At 35.1% G+C, this 25,598-nt stretch overlaps 1 protein-coding gene across 3 annotated transcripts in view; it reads left to right on the forward strand.

Moving 5' to 3' along the window:
• The window catches only part of LOC122142204 (piezo-type mechanosensitive ion channel component 2-like), a 75,478-nt gene that overhangs the window by 38,313 nt on the left and 11,567 nt on the right, over positions 1-25,598 (forward strand). For all 3 annotated transcript variants that reach the window (XM_042751954.1, XM_042751952.1, XM_042751953.1), the window contains exons 4-5: positions 8,629-8,671; positions 23,347-23,491. In XM_042751954.1, coding sequence (XP_042607888.1) covers positions 8,629-8,671; positions 23,347-23,491 — 188 coding nt within the window. The remainder of the gene's footprint in view (positions 1-8,628; positions 8,672-23,346; positions 23,492-25,598) is intronic.

The following is a 25,598-nucleotide window of genomic DNA, read 5'->3' on the forward strand; positions in this document are numbered from 1 at the left end:
TTAATATGTTTTGTTCTGACTTCAAGATATGTTTTGTAGATAATTTCCATCTTACTGGATGCAGATTTTCTCTCAGTATTATCCTCTATACATTTCTGATATGAACATTGTGTTTTATGTAATTTGGCAATGTAAATGTAGTTTAGTTTGTAACTAAGCAATGCAATTTGGTGGTTAATAGCATTATATTAGCAACAAGGTTACTGTAAATAAAAATCATAAGAAAAAGTTGCATGAAATTACCATTAACAGGCATAAAGTTAAATATATAAAAACTGCAATATTTCTCTTTTTTTAGCATAAAACAAAAAAAAATCATATAACAAAATTACTTTAACTTTAACAAAAATTTTAATAAAACAGAAAATGTATAAATAAAAACCGGTTCAAAATATTAATAAAAACTACTGTCCAAATGATACTAAAATATCTGATTGGCAACAGTCCAGGATTGTAAAACCTCATTTATATTTAATGTTTTATTTGTATTACCTTAAACTGTTATTTTAAGCAGCATGTGGCAAGCTCTACTCGCATTAAAAACCATTGCATCTGAAACTAATCCCACAGATATTTATTTAACAGATGCTTTTATCCAAAGCCATATTCATAGTTTTCGATCGAGCCACAGAATTTGGCATTATATAGTTTCATCTGTTTATAAATATGACCAGAAAACGGTTTCACATCAAGCAGATATTAAGTCAGACTTGTGGCAAGAGTTATAGCAAAATGCACATGAGGAGAGCATTACAGTAATATTTCATAACAACCCTGTAATGAGAACCAGCTACTGGCATAATGCACTGGCATAATTATAAACAAACCTAACCGTATTTGTTGTATCTCAGAGAGCAATTTTGGCTCTTGAAGGCTAATTATTTGATTCTTCTCTCTGTATTTCTTACATGCTCTTCATGATTTAAAATTCAGTATTCTATCCACGTCTTCATGATGCGACTTCAAGTAACCTGAGGCAAAAAACCCCATAAAAGTACTCTTTATGGCTTTAATTTTCTCATAGTCTTGCAAGGAGCTGTTAACTTGAGAACCATATAAAATAATCTACAGTTAGGGCCATATTTATTCGGACACTGACAAAAATCTTGCAATTTTGACTTTTTTTCACAAGAATTCTGAGTTTTACATCTTACAGTTATTTTGCTTGTTTTGTTTTGTATATTTTCTGCCACAAAAAAAAAAAAAAAAGTAATTAAAAAAGTAATTAAGACTTTTTATCTCAGAATTAGGACTTTTTTCTTGCAGTTGTGAAAATATATTTTCCAGTTACAAGTTTATCTCGCAATTATGTTTATGTTCTACCATGAAAAAAATAAAATAAACAAAAAATATTGTTAATAAAAAATAAATCTCACAATTCAGACTTTTTTCTTGCAATTCTTAAGTCAGAATTGTGAAATATAAACTCATAATTACAAGAAACGTCAGCGTTGTGGGATAAAAAGTCACAATGTTATTAAACAAAAATCTAAAGAGAGTTTCTTCAAAAATGCTTCTGTTGTGTTTGACAGAAAAATATCTTTCAGCATGAACTCTTTCTTCAGTGATAGTGAATGAAGAATGTCCAAGACTTTTATGTGCTCTGTTACTGATTATAATTCAGACATGATTGTGGCGAGGCATTAACATATTGCATCTATACTTCAGGAAGCTGGCAGGCAAACAAGAAGTGTTTATACGTTTATCTGATCAGTCAGCATTCTTTGTTTTTATACGGTTCAGCCGAGGTCATGCGTATGCAGTCAGGATGAACATGCATTGTTTAGTAAAGCCTGACCTGAGATCAGCTCTTCCTCCATTAGCCCTCATCACCTGTGCTGTGTAATGTGTAGGAACTGACTGTGAAACAGCAGCTGCTGCTTGAGACTGCATGTGTTCCTGTCCGAAAGGAAACTGCACATCTGGAAACACCTGGCGTTCATATCGTGTGCATTAGATGCACATGCAAAACAAACAACTCCTAAGATTCAACCGCAATCCGTATGTAACTTTCAAAATGCGGGAAAACAGCTGAGCATCTACCATTTATACAATTTTGCGTGCATTTCTGCAAGAAGTGGCCAAAAAGTATTTGGGGTCTTTTTAAATCACATAAAATATTTACATTTAATTGCATTGATAACAAACTACTACACAAAGTGTCATTAGCAAAGCATTTTTGCAATTATGTTTAATCAAATGTTCCTAAAAGAGATTTTAGTGGCTGGATGGTAAAATAAAAAGTAAAATAAACGTGTTCTGCTAATTTTTTACAACCTGAAAGTGCCAAATACTTTCTTTTATTCATTTTTAACAGTAAATTAATGTACGTAATCAATTATTTGAAACTTGACTGCATTTTTGTAAAATATTTTTGCTTTAAACGTGTTGTGTTTGTGCTATATCTCTTATTTATAATAAAATATAAATAATTGTATTTAATGATTAAAATATGCAGTCAATATACATTACTGATGAATTTTTGAGTCAAATATACTTTTTAATTTAAAAAAATGAATTTGCAAAGTCAATCATTTAAATCCTATCAAATTATTTTTTGTAAAATTGTGCTTTAAAAATAGTTTGTGCTACATTTTTTTATTTCTAATAATATAATATAATATAATATAATATAATATAATATAATATAATATAATATAATATAATATAATATAATATAATAATGTTCATATATAATTGTAATTTAATGATAAATAAATTGCAATCAGTATAAATTACTGTTGTGGTTTATGGTAATGCATTAAGAATTTAAAAAAGGAAATTATGGGTTTGTATCTTGTGATGGCAACTGTATTATTCATAACTGCATATCTATTTCTCATTATTTTGACTGTGATTTTATTTCACTCAAATTGTGATGCTGTTTTTATTTAAAACATTATCGCACAGTTACTTATTTTTACTCTGTTTTGGAAATAGAATAGAATATTGTAGAATTTAAATATCCTTATATATAATAGTTCTTACATAATGCATATATTCATACAGCTATGAAAATAAATAAATAAATAAATAAATAAATAAATAAGAGACCACTTTGAATAGTCTCAGTTTCTCTGGATTTATGATTTATAGTTATTTGTTTGAGTAAAACATAATTTTTGTTTAATTCTGTAAAATATTGATGACATTTCTTCCAAGTTTTAAATAAACGTTGTCATTTAGAGCATGAAATGACAATTGGTCAAAATAAACTGCTTATATTCATTTTTAGACAACACAATACCAATCTCATATCCTCAGAAGAGTTAAGAAATCAATATTTGAAGAGGTTTTTTGTGTGTGTGTGTGTGTGTGTGTGTGTGTGTGTGTGTGTGTGTGTGTGTGTGTGTGTGTGTGTGTGTTTGTGTTTATTTTTATTTTTCATTGTGTATTCCAATAATCTCAAGCAAACTGCAGCTGGGATATTTTGATTAAGTAAAAATAACTACAAAATACAGCTAACTAAAACAATAAAGCACAATGAAAACATGATAACATCATAATAATAATAATAATAAAAGTTTATTTGTTTTTGTAAATAAACTTCATTTGGTGGAATAACCCAGATTTTCAGTCACAACAAATAAAAACATTTGTTATTTTGACCAACTGCCATTTACTGCAAAAAAAAAAAAATAATAATAATAAATAAATAAATAAATAAAAGCTGTATATTTTGAAGTTTAAGATTAATTGCCAAAATACTGTTTTGTGCAGCTGTGTGTGTTTCACAGACACAAACAAATGTGACAGAACGCAGAAGAAAGAGCATTCCTCTGTTAATCAGCCGCTCTAGCGTCTCAACACATGTTTATGCTGCATTTCTGTGCCAAAAATGACATCTCCCTCCTAATAAATGTGAGGCAGTGAAAAGCGCTGGAACAGAGAGAAGCGCTCGCTCTGTTGAGGTGAAGCTCGAGACGAAAGAGTCAGCCGGCTGCTGTGTGAGAGATGATCATGTGTGAAATGTTTCAGTCTCACACACACACACACAATAGCATTGTTTGTTTGCGTTTGAAGTATTTCTGATCAGTGAACTGATGGTCAGGCCTCCAATCAAACACTTCTCTAATTCTCATTATTGACATGAACGCAGTTACACTTTCCAGCTCCAGCTGAGTGAATTAATAAAGCATTGTTCGTGTTTGTATGAGCTCCAGCAATGCCAGCCTTTTCATCTGTCATCATATACTCTACGCTCGCCAGCAGTAAGAACAAACGCCTGCACCCTCCGCTCTGTTTGTCTTAATATTTTTGTGGCAGATAAGGATCGGCTTCCTCAGGACGTGGATCTCCCTGCTCTCTAAAAATACAACACTTTGTACATGCTTTAAGCGTAACAAGCTCGATGTGACGGCACTCGGTTTCCTCAAGGACACTGACACTGACAACTACTTCAGTGTGTGCACTCGTCTCAAAAACAAAACAAAAAAATATATAAATTTCTTAAACAAATTGATACTTTCATTCAGCATGGATGCATTGGATTGCATTTATAATGTTACAAAAGATTTCTATTTCAAATAAATGCTGTTCTTTTGAACTTTCTGTTCATCTGTGAATCCTGAAAAATAAAATGCATCACTGTTTCCACAAAAATATTGTGCAGCACAACTGTTTTCAACATTGATAATAATCAGAAATGTTTCTAGAGCAATAAATCATCATATTAGAATGATTTCTGAAGATCATGTGACACTGAAGACTGGAGTAATGATGCTGAAAATACAGCTGCGCATCACAGAAATACATTACAGTTTAACAGATATTCACATAGAAAACAGTTATTTTAGATTGTAATAATATTTCACAAGATTTACTATATTTTTAATCAAATAAATGCAGCCTTGGTGAGAAGAAGAGACTACTTTCAGATATATATATAAGATGTTTCTTATGTATATATATTCAGTTTTTATATTAAATACCTTATTAATAATCAGTCCTTATCTTATTGAATACCTGCCTTATTTAATTACATATTATTGTATTTCTTTTGATGGCAGCTTTTCATTATTGCTTAGATGTTTCTCATAATTGTTACTTTATAATATGTCAACACTATGACTGTATCTCACAGTGTGAGATAATGTTTCACATAAATGTTCTTATTTTAAGCTTTATCGCACAATTGCTTGTTTTATTTTGTATTCTGTGGTGGAAATACATTTCATACCTGAAAATAAAAAAATTAATTTAATTTAATTTAATTTAATTTAATTTAATTTAATTTAATTTAATTTAATTTAATTTAATTAAAATGAAATTACAATTAATAAAAAAATAAAAAAAATAATAAATAAAACCAAATAAAATAAATGAATAAATGGTTTCCAAACTGTTTTGTGAACAATCACATGGATGGCTGAGTTTCAACAATAAGAAACCACTGGATTTTTGTGAGGGCTTGTTTTGAGCTGGACTTCTCCTCGGGTGATATCGTGAAAACAAATGAGAATGAAAATGACAACCACATCTGAAAACATCTAAATCGAATCTCTCCAAGTCCATGTAAGCAGAGAAGCTCCACACCTTCATGTGGACTCCAGACAGAAGATACGCCACTTTATTTCCCCGCTGGCTTGAAAACATTCACAGACGGTCTGAAACGAACACGAGGAGTTCAGCGTGATCTCCGTGTGTTTTCAGTCTTTCCATAAAGAAATATTATGAAATCATCAGACTTTCAATCGAGCAGTCTTTGTTTAGCAGACGTCCCTCCGGCCTCATCCTGAACGGTTTCCTGAGCGTCATCATGAAGGCCTTGAGATCCACCCGAGACAACAGGAGAAACCAGACTAACACTAACTGTAGATGGGAAATGTTTTAATGTATTATGAGCTCTGATGATTCGGCATTCTCTGATCACTCTCAATATCACAACTCAGTATGACTTGATAGATCTTTTCCAAATACAGCATTATATATCAACAAGGGAACTCTCTGAGCTCAGATCTTAAACTCTAGACATATTTGTGAACGTCTCTATAAGAAAAAAACCCAAACATCTGGTGTCTGTTAGTAATTGGGCTTAACAAAAGTATTTGGATACTCACCAGAGAAAAGAAAGTGATGGCCTGCTTAAATACAGTTATCTATCTATGCTTTCTTATACGCTGATTTAGATTCAGGTATTCAGTGATTTAAGTGTGTATGTCATACAAATGTCAAGAGCAAACCTCTAAACTCTCTCAGTCATATTTATTTATTTATTTATTTATTCAGTATTGCGAATTTAATGTTTATGCATATGGTGTAGAATTTTGGAAACAACGTTTTCAATTTATTTATTTTTTTTACATGCTTAATATGCATTTCAGTATAAAATTTGACATTTATTTTTCATATTTATTTATTTTTTAAGCAGATGCATGTCCTTATGCATATTTTTTTTTTTTTTTTTACTTTATCTACAAAAAAACCTGGAAATGTGTCCATTTTAATCAGTATAATGCACTCTTGTGGAATAAAGTCTTAAGAACAAATCTAAAATTTATTTGATGCTCTGCAGTGAATGGGTGCCGTCAGAATGAGAGTCCAAACAGCTGATAAAAACATCACAATAATCCACAAGTAATCCACAGCACTCCAGTCCATCAGTTAACATCTGGAGAAGACAAAAGATGAAACACATCCAGCATTAAGACGTTTTTAACTCAAATACAATAAGAACATAATCCATAATAACACTTCCTCCAGTGAAAAAGTGTTCTGGTGTGAATCAGGAGAGAAATCTGCACAGATCAAGCAGTGATTAAACAGCTCTAAACAAATATGTGTCTGGATTTTGATGTGAGAGACAACAGCAGATGCACTCTTTCACTGGAGGAAGTGTTATTATGGATTATGGACTCTATGTATTTTAGTTAAAAAAGTCCTAATGCTGGATTTGTTTCATCTTTTGTCTTCTCCAGATGTTAACTGATGGACTGGAGTGCTGTGGATTATTTGTGATGTATTTGGTTGAACTATTCCTTTAATATGAAATTGAACACATTTTGAATGACGTCACGTGATGTCGTTGTGTAACAGAGATATATGAGTGGTTTGAATCTTTTTTTTTCTTTTTTTGTTCTTATAGTGTTTCTGGTTTGCTCATTTTCCAGTTTGCCAATGTGAGTCAGTTGCCAAGCAGTCCGCAGCCTAATTGCGTCAGTAATAATTTGTCAAATCTTGGACAGTTGCTTCAGTGTTGGAGGATGAACTGAAAGGCGTGTATTTCTCTTGGCAGAGACTCTGAATACCTGGAAGTGTCCCTGTAAACAGACGCAGATTCAGTATACTATCAATCACATGCTGTTGTGTTTGTGTTTTCTGCCCGACAAAAACTTGAACACAATAAATGTTGCCAAATGTTTTTCGGTAAGTGTTCTGCATCGGGGCTTGTGGTGATATCTGTGTGTGGTTCACAGCATGCTTTGAATCTCTGCGCTGATGTGAATGAGGTTTCTGAAAAACACACGCTCACCAGGTACAACATTTGATGATTTCTGCTCAGCTCTGGATCCAATGAAAGATTGAATAATATCAAAACAATGCCGTTTCACGTGTGTTTTGTTCATAAGAAGTCATTAAGAAGTCCTTTGCTTTTATCTGAAGTGACTTACGGTGTGTTACAGTAAAATACACTTGAAGCATTGTTTAATGAAATACATTTTTAAACACATACATACTTGTTACATCTTGTATATTAGTGTACAGAAGTTTGGGGTTGGTAAGATTTATTTGTGGTTTTGAAAGAAGTCTCTTCTGCTCACCAAGGTTGCATTTATTTGATCAAGAATGCAATTTAAAAATTTGAAATGATATTACTTTATAAAATAACTGTTTTCTGTGTGAATCTCTGTTAAACTGTAATGTATTTCTGTGATGCGCAGCTGTATTTTCAGCATCATTACTCCAGTCTTCAGTGTCACATGATCTTCAGAAATCATTCTAATATGATGATTTGCTGCTCAAGAAACATTTCTGATTATTATCAGTGTTGAAATCAGTTGTACTGCACAATATTTTTTGTGGAAATCATCATACACTTTATTTTTTTAGGATTTACAGATTAATAAAAAAAGAACAGCATATATTTGAAAAACTTTTGCAACATTAAAAATCTTTACTGTCATTTTTGATTAATGCAATGCATCCTTGATGAATAAGTGGTAGTTTCATAAAAAAAAAAAATAAAAATAGTAAAAACTAAAGATAATTTTTTTTTTTAGAATATAACAACTGTTTTTTTTTTAATTTCTAAAGTTGCATACATAAATAGTTTAACATTATAGTTTTTGCAAATATGTTCATATTGTATGTTTTAGCAAATACACCAGACATTTTGAATTCATTAGAAAAATAAATAGATTGGGCTGAATAATTTATTAGTGCATGTTAATCTAATAAGAAAAAATGTTTCAAAATCAACATATAAGATAAAATATAAATGATTATGAAATGACGTCAGTCTTCCATCAACCTGCTATTTCAAAACTTTTCACGATCCAATCAACAACCAATGGTTCTTAGTTCACTACATTTATGGTTGATTAGCAGCCTTGAGCTTTAGCCTCTACATCTGATGGTAGACTGGATCATCTCTGTGCTGTATTGAACACCTTCTTGTGTTGTTTTCAGGTTCATCATGGGAGAGATCAATACGGCAGCTGGGCTTTGAAAGGTAAGAGACTTTCTCCTTCAGACGAGAGAGCTGTACTCCACTTGTGAATGTTGGCAACACAAAACACATCGCTGGCTTTGCGGAGTGTGTGCTGTTTTCTTTGGAGGCTTCGAGCGGCCTTGACGAGGGTCAGACGGATGATCCATCAGAATGCAGCAAGAAACTGAATATTAAATAACAAAGTAATGTATCTGAGAATAACATAGACGATAAAACATGATCAGGGCAGGTCCATCTGTTCCCCCTCACATATTATATGACAGAACAATGAAAGATATCGGGTAATATTTTTCATAAAAATAGAAAAACAATATCAAGGTATTGTCTTCCCACCACAGTATTTGTTGAAATATGTACTGTAATGATGCAGCTTATCAACTAAAATGACAAGATGGAGTATCTCTTCAAAGGTTTGGAGCTCTGAAATGTACAGTTAGTTTAGGTTAGTCCAGTGACTGAATGTTGTCTCTTCCCTTGTGAAAAAGAAGTGCACTTAAGCATACTTTTAAAAAGAGTACTAATTATGAAAAAAATAATAATGATATAATTATGTGCACACTCAATATAATGTTTTTGGACACTAAATTGCATGTTATTTGCAATTAAATGAAAATGTATTAAATTTATATGAAATTCAATTAGCTAAACCACACAAATACATCTTTACATGTAATTTTTTTTTTTTTTTGACCCACTCAAATACATCTTTACATGTAATTTCATAACTGAGATACAGTTAAAGCACCGCTGAATATACTGGCAAGCATTTATAGTAAACAAAAATATACTTTAATGTAATTTCTATAACTTGTACAGTATGTCATATATTCCAAAATATTTGTAGTTACACTTTGGTAGTGAAGTTGCAATGTACTACAATTAAAATATATCAACTTAAAATGTTAAAGCAAAAAACATGCAACATTCAAAATTACAAGCAAGTCCTTTACATGTGTTTCAGTATGTTAGTCAGCACATCAAAATAAGTGTACTTCTTTAAAGCATGACAAAAGATGATTAAAACAATGATTTTAAATGTACCTTAAAGTAAAGGTTTTAATTTGACATTATTTCAAAGTGTACTTTTTGTGCTTAAAGTGTACTTAAGTGTGAGAAGACATAAAAGTGTCTCTCTTTAAGTTGACTTTAATTTCATTCATTTCATTTCATTAAGTGCACATTCTGTACAATTAAGTGCACTTCTTTTGCACGAGGGTTCATTCACTGGCAATTATTATAAACACTCACTTGTTGATACTTTGTTCCATTCACTTTTTTTTTTTTTTTTTAGAACTGTTTGATCTTATATAATGTTCAAGTTCAAAGCCAAAATGGTTTCTTAAATAAATAAATGAATTATCCCTCGCATGCATTCTGCTCTGTGTGCAGACTGATTGACTACTTGGCACTGGACTGTGGCACCAGCCTTAATTCAGCTTGTGTGATTGATTTAGTTATTAGACATTGTGGGTGGCTTCATTTATACAAGTCACTCTTTTCTGTTTCATCTTCCTAATCATGTTTGTAATAGTTCTTTGTAAGTGTCAGGTGTCTGCAGGCTATATATACATATATATATATATTAATTTTTGTTTAGGATGCAACAATGTTGGCTAAGATCATGCTTGAGGTGAGAAGAAAAACATGTAAACAGGATATTTTTATTGTGGGTTAATCTGTAATTTTGTCAAAATTTTCAAAAGGTGAGAAATAATATTAAATGGTGTATTTAGGGTAAATAAAATGCTAGCTAGGCCGGTCCAACTAGCATATGTACTTAATAAAATGCCAAAATAGCTCTTTGAGGGTTTAAAGACAGAAATGACCATGACAGAAACACTTGTGAACAACATATTTTTATTGTGTATCTGTCTGTAATTTTGTCAAATAATGCAAAAAGTGCATATTTTTTGGTTAATAAAATGCTAGCTATAAAATACAAAAATAGCAAACAAACAAATCTATCAATCTATCTATCAATCAATCAATCAATCATTTTTTTCCAGACATATTTGAAATGTTATTTTTATCAGTTACTTCTATGACATAACATTATGAAACACAATACAAAATTGTGAAAAAATAAATAAGAAATGCATGGAAAGTTCTCCTGTGATGATGTACAGTACAATACATAAAATGTTCAGAATTGTTAGTGGTGTTTTTATTTCAATGGTAATGCGTTTTAATGTAATTTAGTATATTAAGCGATTGCATAGCTGATGGCTGAAGAAACACTCATACATTCATGTGCACACACTAATGTGTGGTAACCTGGCAGACTGTTGAATATTTGGCTAGATTTACAGACAGCGGGTCTCACAATTACTGCTTTAGTGTTTAAGAGTTTATGGCCAGCATTTGCATTTCTTTGGTCCAGTTGGCAGAAACGCTTGCGAGAAGAGCATCTGAACACTGAGTCTGCTCACAGCAGCTGGAAGTGGTTAAAACAGGCATGTTAGTCGTGATCTGTGTGATGTTAGTGACAGACAGCTATAATTTACCTGAATGTAGAGGAAAAGCAGTGTCTGGAAGTCTAGCACAAACCATATGTGCTGCGAGCCAGATTACATAATAATGTCTTATGCAGCTGCTGTGACATGAATGTGTGTACGGCATTATCACAACAAATGTAACAGGGAGATGCTAAAATTACTCAGAACACCTTAGCAACTGTGTATCAACACCCTGGTAACCATCTAAAGCCATGTGTTCCTGTGGCTCAGTGGTAGAGCAATGCATTAGCAGTGCAAAAGGTCATGGGTTCGATTCCCAAGGAACACACATACTGGTTTAAAAAAAAAAAAAAAAAAAAAAATCATATACTCAATGCAATTCAATTCGATAAAAATAAAAGCTAAATGCAAACAGTAAATGTAAAACAACTTGGCAAATACATAGCAACACCCTATCAGTCTTCTACAACACCTTAGAAATTAAATTCAGTTCAATTCAAGTTTGTACAGTATAGCGCTTTTCACGATGCAAATTGTTGCAAAGCAGCTTTACAGAAAAGTAAAGTTTCTACATTATATTTAGTAATAGCTTATCTCAAGTTAATTTTAATACAAAGAAACTGTATAGCAACACAATAAAACAATTAAAACACCTTAGCTACTGCATAGCAACACTCCGGTAACCATCTACACAACCCTAGCTTCTGTATAGCAACATACTAAAATACTCTGAAAACTTTAGCAGCTGCATAGCTACACCTTGGTAACCATCTACAACACCCTAGCAACTGCATAGCAACCCACTATAAGACTCAACACTTTAGAACACTTTAACAACTACTTAGCATTCACCTTAGCAACCATCTACAACACCCTAACAACTGCATAGCAACACACTAAAATGTGCAACAATTTAGAACACTTTAACAACTGTATAGCAACTCCTTAGCCACTATCTACAACACCCTAGCAACTGCATAGCAACACACTATAACAATCAACACTTTAGAATACTTTAACAACTGCATAGCAACTCCCTAGCAACCATCTACAACACCATAACAACTGCATAGCAACACACAAAAATGCTCAACACTTTAGAACACTTTAACAACTGAATAGCAACTCCTTAGCAACCATCTACAACACCCTAACAACTGCATAGCAACACACTAAAATGTGCAACAATTTAGAATACTTTAACAACTGCATAGCAACTCCCTAGCAACCATCTACAACACCATAACAACTGCATAGCAACACACAAAAATGCTCAACACTTTAGAACACTTTAGAAACTGCATAGCAACACCTTGGAAACCATCCACAACACCATAGCAACTGCACAGTAACATACTAAAGCACTTAACACTTTAGAACACTTTAGGAACTGCATAGCAACTCCTTAGGAACCATCCACAGCATCCTAACAAATGCATAGCAACACACTAAGATGCTTAATACTTTAGAATACTTTATAAACTGCACTCCAACACCTTGGTAACCATCCACAACACCCTAGCAACTGCATAGCAACACACCAAAACACTCAAAACACCAACTGCATAGCAACACCTTGCTAACCATCCATAAGACCCTAGCAACTGCATAGCAACATATTGGCAACCCTCCATAACATCCTAGCAGCTGCATAGCAACACACTAAAACTGCATAGCAACACCTTGGCAACCATCCAAAACACCCCAGCAACTGCATAGCAGCACGCTAAAACTGCATAGCAACACCTTGGCAACCAGCTGCAACACCCTATCATCGTCACTGCAGGTTTTGCACAGATAAGCATCACTCAAAAGGAAAATCTTCAACTGGGCTATCAGAAAAAATTCTGATACAATAAAATGTCAGAACATAATGAATATAAAAGAAAATAAAGAATGAAGAAAGGTATGTATAGCAAGCTGCTGTAAAGGCACATGGTGACTCTGTGATGTGGAGCGGGAATATTTCAGAGATGTGGACCTCTAATCAGATTCATGTGCACTCAAGCTTTGTTTGCTTTATCATATCAACATTTAATTTATTCTACTAAACTGTGTGGAATATTGTTCAAACTTGATCAGTTTGCTTCAATTTTAAATCGCCAGTTTACAAGAATCTTTTCCAACCCAGACAAGGCTTTGTTTAGTCTACTGTTTGTGAAGAAACACTCACAAATTATGCTTGCAACAACCATATGTCTGATCTACTCCATCATTTACCAATATTGATTGTTGTTTGTGTGAAGTTCTCTGATATACCATATCTGACCACACTTCCCACACAACTTCCTCTGGCAGCTTGTCACTAATGGGGCCAACGAGCCGTGAAATGTCAAAATAATCCTTTGTGTGTTTTCTATTTAAATTGGACTTACACGGCATAAATCAGACATGTTTTTCTTGAATCTCCCATTAAAACACAAGGGAGATCGAAACAGGCGCTTCATTATGAGCGTCGCCACATGAAGCCTGAATCGCACCACTGTGCCGCGTGTTGCTCTTGGACAGAAGAAACCCAACGCGTCTTTGGATGCAACCCTCCCAGCATGCACTGGGCTCACTGTTACGTTCTGTACAAATAATTAGGGTGTGATTGTGAGGTTTGTGAGGAAGACGAGCAAGTTGGAAGCAGGTTATCAGAGGAGGAGGCCAGTTTATCGGTCATGTTGACTGACCTCACTCCACGTTATAGACCAACAACAAAGCATTTATAGGAACAAACTCGCATGACTCAGTGGAGAATGAAGTGTACTTATGATTCATGGCCTCCACTGCACTTTGCAAGCCGTTCTGTCCACAGTGGATTTGGCTTCTCTTGACTCGCTCAGCAAACAGAACGCTTCAGTGATTCGGCCTCAGTGCCTCCATTGTGTTTGAAATTGGACAAAACAGTCATCTCCAACCGAACTGAGCTACTCTTCTAAACTACAGCTTTTCCAGGCTGTACGTTTGTGGTGTCCTGCTGTAGGGTATTGTCTTGATTCAGACAGACACAAATAGATCTAATCAAGCAAGTTATGAGCTTTCAAGAATATCTTCTGATGAATGAGATCTGTCGATCAGAAATAATTCACACCAGTTAGCTGCAACCTAAAGTAGTTTTTTATTGTTTCTGGAAGAAGTCTCTTCTGTTCACCAAGGCTGCATTTATTAGATCACATATACAGTAAAAACAGTAAAATTGTGAAATATTTTTATAATTTCAAACAGCTGTTTTCTATGTGAATATCTGTTAGACTTTCATTTATTTCTGCGGTGCGCAGCTGTATTTTCAGCATCATTACTCCAGTCTTCAGAGTCACATGATCTTCAGAAATCATTGCTGATTTGCTGCTCAAGAAGCATTTCTATTTATTATCAATGCTGAAAACAGTTGTGTTGCGCAATATTTTTGCGAAAACTGTGATTTTATATTTTCAGGATTCACAGATGAATAGAAAGTTCAAAAGAACTGCATTTATTTGAAATACACATCTTTAATAACATTATAAATGTCTTTACTGTCACTTTTGATCAATTTACTGCATCAAGACTGAATAAAGTATTAATTTCTTTAAAAAATTGTCCTTACCCTAAACGTTTGCACAGTAATGTATATTTAAAGACAAATCAGTGTCTGCAGGTTTTTGGTTTCCTAAGTATAGAAGATCCAATGTTAATGAAGCACATCTGATAGAGAATAACCATTATATTGCTTCTTTCAGTATTCAAAAACATGATCTCAATTTAATCTGCAGCTAGAAAATGCTCTGAAAAAGACATGTCAGGTGACGTCTAGATCTGGAAAAATTAAGAAGATAAATCTAAGTATAGAAGATCCAATGTTAATGAAGCACATCTGATAGAGATTTTGGTTTCCTAAGTATAGAAGATCCAATGTTAATGAAGCACATCTGATAGAGAATTCTGTTTAATTTTTCACTCACTTTGACACAGATTCTCTCTATCTCTCTATTTAATATGAAAAAATAAAGAATACAGGACCTACTGTATCTCAGCCTGACATCTACATCTCTCTGTGTGTGTGTGTGTGGCCTTTTTTGATTGTCTGAAGTGACTCAGATCACTGGGAGTCTCAGTGCTATTGCAGCAAATACTGTAAGCATTCTGTATCCCATCATGCATCACAGAAGGCCTTGTTGTAGCACATAGCCATCCCACGCTGCTGGAAAGCTTTTGTAAGTCTGATGACAGACGTCTCTCGTTATGGATCTTACTGAGAGATGAGATTGGATTACTCAACAAGCAGATAGCTTGCTGAACCTTTGAAATGTGTCTAGTTTAGTTTAGATAATTCAGCACAATGCTGAAGATCCCTTGATTTGTTTATAGGTCATGACGCTCCTACCCCTGTCTTTTATAAGTTTTTTTTTTCAGTTTCTGCAAAAAATATTCATAAGGATATTTCTATTTGGGTCAGTGTATATTTTAGGGTACATTTAATGTCCATTGTTGATCATTATATTTGTTTATAACAAATTTTATATATGTTATATTGTTGCATTATAAATGCCTATTTTACACATTAACCCTTGTGCGACCTTATGGACATTCTTGTCTTTTAATGTCCTCACTGAAACCCACTAAAATGCCAATTTTTAGATTTTTAGATTAGAGTCATGTTCCCTCTGCGGGAAGATGACCATCTCGGAACTGGTTGAGCAGGCGGTAGCGATGCAATTGTGTCCTAAGTCCGCCTCCTCCTGGCGTGGAGACCCGGTGCTTCCTTCCCAGGCCTGTAGGCATTCGTCTGGTCTAACCGGCAGTGCCTATACAGCTTGCAGGGAAGCTGCTTCCGCCTTACACGCTATGGTGTTTACTGCAGGTGCACCAGGCCAAGGCTCTGAAGGACCTGCAGGAGGGTGGTCACGATCCAGCAGTTCTCGACTGCCCAGAAACAGACTGAGGCAATCTGACACATCCTGCCCCAGTGGGCAGCTGCTGCCTCCACCCGTCCGCCGGCTGCAGCGCCCCAGTCTGCTCATTGCCGAGGGTGGGCCCCCGCGTCTGCCCCCACTCCTGCGCCACATCCGCAGCAGCCTCCAGCAAAGCAGCGTCATGGAGGCAGGCGTGGGAATTTCGTTTTTTGCCGGCATTGGCCTCACGGCAGACAGTACGCAAATTCTCGACAAAAGAGCAGTTTCCTTTATCCCTGGATCCTAGGAGGGCATGGAGAGTTGCGGACAGCCAAGCACCGGACCTCACTCATCCTCCTCCTTCTCAAGATGGCAGCAGCAGGCGATTCGAGAGCGCCAACCCCACTGTCAACCTGGGAGGACGTGGAGCAAGTCTTGCTAGTGGCGCCGTATTGGCCGCGACAGCCACTCCTTGGCCGATTCCTCTGAGGAAGGATCTACTGACTCAGAGACGGGGCACTGTTTGGCACCTGCGTCCAGACCTTTGGAAACTCCATGTCTGATCCCTGGACGGGATGCGGAGGTTCTAGGTGACCTGCCCCAGGAGGTAGTGAACACCATCACTTCGGCAAGAGCACTGTCTACGAGACACGCTTATACCTTAAAGTGGAACCTGTTCGTCGAGTGGTGTTCTTCTCACCGAGAAGACCCCCGAAGATGCCCGATTGCGGTCGTGCTTTCCTCTCTGCAGCAAGGGCTGGAGTGAAGAATGTCTCCCTCCACCCTCAAAGTCCAGGTTGCTGCTATTGCTGCGTATCATGACCCCGTGAATGGAAAGTCTTTAGGTAAGCATGACCTCGTCATCAGGTTCCTTAGAGGGGCCGGGATGTTAAATCCTTCCCGGCCCACCTATATACCCTCTTGGGACCTGACCTTAGTGCTAAAATCACTAAAGCAGGGCCCATTCGAGCCTTTGCATTCAGCTGAGCTAAAGTTTCTTTCGTTGAAAACTCTGCTCCGGCTTGCACTCAATTAGAAGTGTTGTATCCTCGTGGGTGCTGGCTCGTGGCGCCTCGCTGACAGATATTTGTAGAGCTACGGGCTGGGCGACCCCCAACACTTTCACTAGATTTTATAGCCTTCGAGTAGAGCCGGTATCCTCCTTTGTTCTTACCTCAAATGGGTAGTGGCACTGAGAGGCCCCGGTTAATGTTGGCTTGCTAAAACTGCTCCAGAGTGTCCATACTGTAGACCCTGTTGAGATCCTCCATCACCCTCAGCAGCCGGACGCGGCGGAACATCCGGCGCCAGGCCCATTCACGATAAGCAATCTGTGAGAACCATGGTATAGCCTTAGAGCCCGTGTTTCCCCGGCAGACCTTCTGCCTGGGTTCCATATTGAGACCTAAACGGAAAGTATGTGTATGTGGTACACTCCCTGTTCCAAGCGGAACGGGTAAGTTTTCCCAGTGTTATCCAATCTCACCCAGTGAGGTAGTGCTTTGACAATGGTGAGTGGAACTACTTGTTCCGAGCCCCGGCCTACACCAAATAGGTGCGCAGGCAGCTCGCACAGGGCACTGGAAGGGGCAGCACCCATGGCGCTTTTGTAGGGAACCCAATTCGTCAGTCACCGACATGACATCGAGAGTGACCGACTGAAAGGGAACGTCTCAGTTACGTATGGTAACCCTCGTTCCCTGAAGGAGGGAACAGAGACATCACGTCCCGTCGCCACGGTTGCCGTACCGCCACTGAGAGGCCATATCACCGGCTCGGCTCCTCAGCGAAAACCTGGTATGCATTGCACCTGCTGCCTTCTTATACTCACGCTGTGATCAGCGGCAGCTGGATGCAATAATTGCATGCCAATGTGCATTGGCTCATTTAGTTTACACTCGAAGTAGATTGGTCTACCGAAGCGATATCCCAAATCCACCGACACCAACTCTACGTCCCCTATCCCTCCTTCAGGGAAAGAGGGTTACCATATGTAACCGAAATGTTTTTCAGTATGCTTGAACTTGCCTTCTCTTAAATGCCTCATAAATTGCAGTTTTGCAATGTGCACTTTTTAAATTGAGCAAATCCTGAGCTCATAATGAGTTTATATACAATTTTCTTGAAAATAAGTAAATATTTCATTGTACTTATGTCTACAAAAATTGTTTCATGTTTATCTCCAATGACCAATGACCGTAGTATATTCATTATGCATCAGCTATTGGGTACATGGTTGTAGTTTTCAATATTCTTTTTCATTTAAATTCAAATAAATATTAAGACTTAAGGGTTAACCTAATCAAGAAAATAACATTTGGCCTTCCATTAAAATGATGTCAAAAAGGTGAAATTGTCAACTGAACGCATTCATTTGGTGTTTAATCATTAATCTTGCCAACTAGCAGAAAAGCTGAACACTGCATAAAATATATGAACTAAAACCAATAATTATTCTTTTTACACTTCATTTCTGAACTGTACCCTAAATTATGACTATAGTAACTATATATAGAGAGTTTGAATTATTCATTAAAGGATAAGTTCACTTCCAGAATGAAAATTTCCTGATAATATACTCACCCGCATGTCATCCAAGATGTTCACGTCTTTTTTTTTCCTGAATAAATAAAATACATAACAATAAATAAAATAGAGACGTGCAGAGGGATTACGTAACACGTGAAAACGAGCATTTGTGGTTAAAAAGTATATATATATTTATATTTTTTAGAAAATGACAGATCGTTTTGCTAGATAAGACCCTTATCCTCAGCTGGGATCGTGTAGAGCCCTTTAAAGCTGCACTGAAAATGCAATTTGGACCTTCAACCTGTTGATCCTATTGAAGTCCACTATATGGAGAAAAATCCTGAAATGTTTTCATCAAAAACCTTTGCGACTGAAGAACTAAAGACATGCACATCTTGAATGACATGGGAGTGAGTGAATTATTAGGAAATTTTAATTTAAGAAGTGAACTAATCTTTTTGAAAAAAAAAAAATTATAATAATAATAAATATATTCAAGGTATTCAAGAATAAACTCAAGATATTTAATAGTCATAAAAAATGTTTTTTTTTTTTTTTATACAGTTTTGCTTCTTAAATCTGTTGTAATTGGTTTAAATTTACATTAGATGTGTAAAGTGTTCCAGTTCACCCCAAAAGTGTTTATTGGGGTTCAGGTCTGGGCTTTTTGCAGGGCTTTCACACCAGACTCAGTTAAACATTTATGGACTTTGCTTTGTTTAAAGAGTCACTGTCATGCTGAAACACAGAAACTCCTGCAGCACTGTTAAAATGCACAGAATTCTGTAGAATGCAGTTGAATGGCGTTGCATTAAGTTTTGCTTCTGAAAATGCTTATGCATTGATCACAAACAAATGCATTTTATCTTGTCGGTCTTGTCTTTTTTCCATAATTTCTTGGATCAGCACTGTTGAAGCTTACAGAAAATGCTCTGAATAATGACGCAGTTTTTTTTTTTTTCATAATCCAGTGAACAAAAGAGTTTTGTTTCTAAAGTTTGCAGCCCTGTCCCTTGAAATCCATGACTTGCTGCAGTTTAATTTTATAACAGTATTTGTGCAGGCTATTTGCCGTATATAATGCATCAGAAATATGTCGTGCCCCGGCAGGCGTTTGCTGGAATCGGGCTCTATTGGATTTTTTCTAAAAGCTCCTTTGCTTGAGTTTGTTTGGACAGTTTCTCTCTGGCTCAGTCTGGAAGCAGCTGATCTCTGCTCCATTTCACTGGTATTTAAGCACTGGAGTAACATCTAGTACTTGGCTCCGGTTGGGTCTGTGGGATCCGCCGACTCCTGCTGAGACACCTGGTGAAACGCCAGCCAGCGTCAGCCCACATTCCTCCTCTCATTAAAACAAAACTCTGTCTTTACCCTAACCCCACCACCAGTCCATGCATATCAACGTCTCAGTTTGTTCTTGAATCTAATTCAATCACTTAATTGCTCGTTCAGTGTCCAGCAGTGAAAGTAGAAGGTTTGCTTTGTGCACTTCAGTGGTTCCCGTAATTCATTGCTTTTACCCAAATCAGTGCCATCTGTGGCCCTCCTCCTTTGTCTTCAGCTGCGTCTGCTCACAGTTTTTTTCTTAATGAGCTCACTGAGATGAAAGGCCTCGCTGAGCAATGCTGTAAACTGTTTAGAGACATCGGACGTCATTACAAAGTGCATCTGCGCCGTGAGCCAATCGCAGAGCATTAACCATAACGTCTGCCACTTATTACAGTTTATGAAGCAAATATCGCACACTTCAAAGCCATTGCATTGATGCTAGTCAGGGAAGCTTTTTAGTTTACACTGAAAGTCCAGCAGGTGGCAGCAAGTGACAGTTTTATGAGTGAGTCATTGAATCATTAATTCAAATGATTTGTTCAAAATACTGATTCATTCAGGAAACAAACACTACTTCTGTATTGCTTGGAGTTGCGACAGTAATTCATAATACATAATTAGGATAAATAGTTTTAAATAGTTGATGTTACAACAATGAAATCATACAAAGAACCAGAAAATAATATAAATAAAAAAAACCCAAAAGATTTTGCTGTTTGACTGGATATTGGGCACATAACAACGTTGTTGTCATATGAAGAATCAGTCAGTAATATTATTTTTAAAAACCCTACATACACAAAACTTAAACTTAAAAAAATCATGATGGAAATCACTGACATTATAAAACTTTTTGAGTTTGATTCAATAACCGCTTTTGTTGAATGTATCAGACTGATTCAAACAGCTAATTATTTTTGAACGATTCATTAAAAGAGCGTTACACGAGTCATGTGCTTGTGGAGTTTGTGATTCACTTAAAAGAGCCGGCTCTTAAGAGTCATTTGTTTATGAATCGTTACACTCGTGTAGAGTGTTTGTCTTTGTGTACAGCTCGATGGTGCCGTCTTAATATTATTTTGGGTTACTGTGTTTTATCTTATCACATTCGATATAGATTGTGCAGACTGATTGCCATTTGTATAACCACAGTTTTACCAAAAAAAAAAAAAAAGTGTATAGCCTAAACTATAGTTAGTGTAGCAAAACCATGTTAATTTGTGGTTACCATGGTTTTGGTCATTTTAATTTTCATAAGGGTAGTCAGGATTTTCCTCTGAAATCAGTGCATGCTAGGTAATTTTTTGTTGTAAACCCACATAGAAAACTATCCAGACTGTTCTATATTTAAGGACACCCATAATCTCTTCTGCTTAAAAAAATATGACCCATTATCACGATTAGTGTTACCTGTTTGGGAAACTTTTTTATTGTGAATTAAGTCAACCTACGTGTATTATAGTTAAATGACTGAACTGCATCTAACCAGAAGTGCACTGTAATATAATGTTAAAATGCACATACATTTGTTGTTGTTATTGTTGTTTTTCAATAATCAAATAGCACTTACACTGTATATTTCAGCAAGCTCTGTTTTTAGAATTTGCCATATTTCCGCAATCTCCATGCAAGAGACATTCTACTAACTGTATGTAACTTTGCAACTACATGTCTACTAACTCTCAGAGTGGACTGGTTTAGGGTTAGTAGAAGAAGCTGACTTACACTTGTAAAGTTTCTCACAGTCAGTATGTTGTGGACACATCAGAATAAAGTGTTATCAGATATTAAGCAGACGGTCTACTAATATTCTAATGACTGCTAGCTGACATGTAGTTGCAAAGTTACTTACAGTTAGTTGAATGTCTAAAGTGGATGATCTAAATAAAGTGTTACCCATCTGCAAACTATGTTAATGGTTGTGTTCACAGTTTTTGAACTGACGCAGCTCTCTAACAGCTTATAAAAAGCACTGGATTCCAAAGTTGCGCAAACGACTGCTTTGTAAACCCTTAAAGATCTGAAAACGAGCAGAAAGTGTCGTTACAGATGTGCGAGTTTGAAACAAGTGGCGTTTCAGTTTTCCGCAGGGAGACGGACTTCTCTCTGAAGGTTTGAATGGTTTGGTTTCATGAAAAATCTCTCCGGGCCGAGCGCAGAAATGAGATCCAGATACTGGGAGTCACAGGCTTTTATTGTAGAACAGAGTGTTTTTGTGTTTTAAAGAGGCACTGCAGCTCATTGTTGCACTAAGAGCACTCATAAAAACTCATTTCATCTTAAATGTTAGTTTGGCTCATACACAGTTCTAATTTACTTCCACTGTATATAATTTATGCCTACGCTACCAGTAAAAAGTCTCTTCTGCTCACCAAGCCTGCATTTATTTGATCCAAAGTACAGCAAAAGCAGTAATACTGTGAAATATTTTGACTATTTAAAATAACTGTTTTCTATTTGAATATATTTTAAACTCCAAAAAACATCCTAATATCCTTATAAACTTTTAAAAAAAATACTCCAGTCACATGATCCTCCAGAAATCATTCTAATATTCTGATTTGCTGTTCAAAAAACATTTATTATTATTATTATTATTATTATTATTATTATTATTATTATTATTATTATTATTATTATTATTATGTTGAAAACAGCTGAATATATTTTTTTCAGGTTTCTTTGATGAATACAAAGTTCAGAAGAACAGCATTTATCTAAGATAGATATCTTTTGTAACATTATAAATGTCTTTGTCATTACTATTGATCAATGTTAAGCATCCTTGCTAAATAAAAATAAGCATTTCTATAATTTATTTCCGGGAAAAAAAAAAAATACAAAAAGCTTTTTATTTCAGAAAAATGCTGATCTTTCTATTTATAAAATAATCATGAAAATAAATAAATAATTGATTACTTGACTGCTTTAATTATTGATGATAATAATAATAATAGTGATAATAATTAGAAATGTTTCTTGGGCAGCAAATCATCATATTAGAATGATTTCTGAAGATCATGTGACACTGAAGACTGGAGTAATGATGCTGAAAATACAGCTGCGAAAAACAACATTGGAGAGCAGAAGAGAATTCTTTAAAAAAAAACAGAAAACAGTTATTTAAAAAATCAAAAAAATTCTCACAATACTGTCAAATAAATCTCACAAATAAATACAGGCTTGGAGAGCAGAAGAGAATTCTTTAAAAAAACATTAAAAATCTTACTGTTTAAAAACTTTTGACTGGTAGAGTATATTTATCTTGCATATTTTTTATGTTAAAATATTTTCTCCTATCCCAGTTTAATATGCAGAGACAACAGTAAGTAAACCATGACTTCCCAAAGCGTGTAAACACTGAGGCTCTGTGGCGCTATCAAAACACTCCTCTGTTTATTGAGCGGTCCGAACTGTCAGCTCCTGGCTCAGGCAGCGGTGTGAGGCAGGAGTGATAGTGTACCGAACGTTAATAACTGTACGTGTGTTTGTCTCGCTGCAGTGTCCGAGGCGCAGACGCCGGGAACGGCATCCGAGTGTTCATCCCAGACATCGGCATGTTCGTGGTGGGTCTGGTGACGTGGCTCCTGTGCCGCAGTCTGGAGAATGTGTCTCAGCACAACAGTGACTTTGAGCTGGACGATCAGGTGAGAAAACACACACACAACACACACACTCCTGAAGACAACACTAGCGTGAGCACTCGGCATTCTTCAGTGCTTGAGTGTTATGGTCACAATATCATTCCATATCAGTATTTCTCACAATATTCATTTCATATCATTAATACAGAAGGAAATGCTTCTAAGAAAGAAATTAAAACTTTTATTCATCAAGCATGTGTTAAATTGTTAAAAAGTCATAGCAAGGATTTATATTGTTAGAAAAGATTTATATTTTGAATAAATTATGTTCTTTTTATTCATCAAAGAATCCTGAAAAAAGTATCGCAGTTTACAAAAAAATATTTTGTCAGCACAACTGTTGATAATTCTAATAATAAATCAGCATATTAGAATGATTTCTGAAGGATCATGTGACACTTTATACTGGTTTTAATCTGATGGAAATTCAGAGTCGCATCACAGAAATAAATTATATTTTAAAGGATATTAAAATAGAAACCGTTATTTTATATTGTAATAACATTTTGCAAGATTACTGTATTTTTCTGTATTTCTGATCAAATAAATGCAGCCTTGATGAGCAGAAGAGACTTCTTTAAGAACATTACAAGTCTTACTGATCCCAAACTTTTGACCGGTAGTGTGTATAGAGTCGTATATCATCTCACACCCATATCTCTGTCATTCTCGCACTTCTTCCCTCACTGCAGGAGCCTTTTTCACTTCCAGCTGAAGGCCGTTTTGGCTATAAATTATGAAGCGCAGCTTTGTGGAGGAAAACACTGAAAACACATAACTATCTGGATGAATACCAGTTGTGCAATTTCTCCACAGGCTGTCATTGTTTCCCTTGCGCTTGATTATTAAGAAAGCATTAGATGAACGAATCCAATGATAATGACACTGATGAAATATTCACTTGTTTAACAAAGAGCCTTTATTTAAATGACATTCTCTGATTAATATGACAGCCTGAAACGATACATAAATGTGTGTTTAAGTCCGCGAGGACCCTTCGTGTCAATAAGTCAAGCCTACTCTCTGCACAAATAAACTAGTGGAGATTTGTGTGGCCTAATTCACTTTCGAGAGATCGCTTTCTCACTTACTGCATCCAGAAATATACAGAATCGTTTAACTATTATGTGTGTGACCAGTTAATTGATCTAGAAAGAATAAAATATTTTTAGTGTATTGATTTCCGCAAAGTGCTTGCTTTGAATTTGATCTTCTGCCATATAAACCGCTGCTGTTCCTATGAAAACATACATTGAGTGGATGGAGAAGTGTTTCAAAGATGTAATTTGGTTATTGTAAAAAAAAAATATATATATATATATATACTGTATTTTATACTGTACATTGGTTTTAGAAAAAACTAATGATAAAATACAAGCAGAAATGATCATGTCACATCATATTTTTATGTGTGAGTGATTCATTAGACAAATAACATAATATATACATTACATAGTTACTCATCACACAATACATTTAGTTTTTTAATAATTCAACATAAAATGACAAATGGTAACACTTTATAATAACTGCACGCTATTAATCATTAGTTAAGCATTAGGAAACAGTTAATTCATCATTTATAAAGCATAAATAGACATTAATAAGCAGTTTATAAATACAGATATAAATGCTTTATACTTGATTTAAAAGCATATCTATTATGTATTTAATAATTGTTTTTTTCATACTTTATTAATGATCAATTTATCATTTCTAAATGAAGTATAGCATTATTTACACACCAGCTTATAAAGGAGTTGTCAGTGATTCATAAGATCACTTAGAAATTGTAAGTAAATGGATTAATAAACTATTTAAATGTGCATTCATACATCTTATTATTCAGACATATAGTTATAGTTACTTAAAGTGTTAATAAATGGTTTATTAACATGTATTTCTACTGTAATTCAGGGTTAATTCAGGTAGTTAATAAAACATGTGTAGTTGTTAGTTAACTATTTTTTGTGAGCTCATCTAAAGTGAGGACTATTTATGCCTTGTAAAGCTTTTACAAATGAGATTTAAAGGCTGTTAATACTTCTATGTTCTGCATCACTGTGTTGTGTTTGTTTCATTTTCCTGTTTAGAAGATAACTGAGCCTTT

The sequence above is a fragment of the Cyprinus carpio genome, chromosome B24 (assembly GCF_018340385.1).
Source record: "Cyprinus carpio isolate SPL01 chromosome B24, ASM1834038v1, whole genome shotgun sequence".
In the NCBI taxonomy this organism is placed as follows: domain Eukaryota; kingdom Metazoa; phylum Chordata; class Actinopteri; order Cypriniformes; family Cyprinidae; genus Cyprinus; species Cyprinus carpio.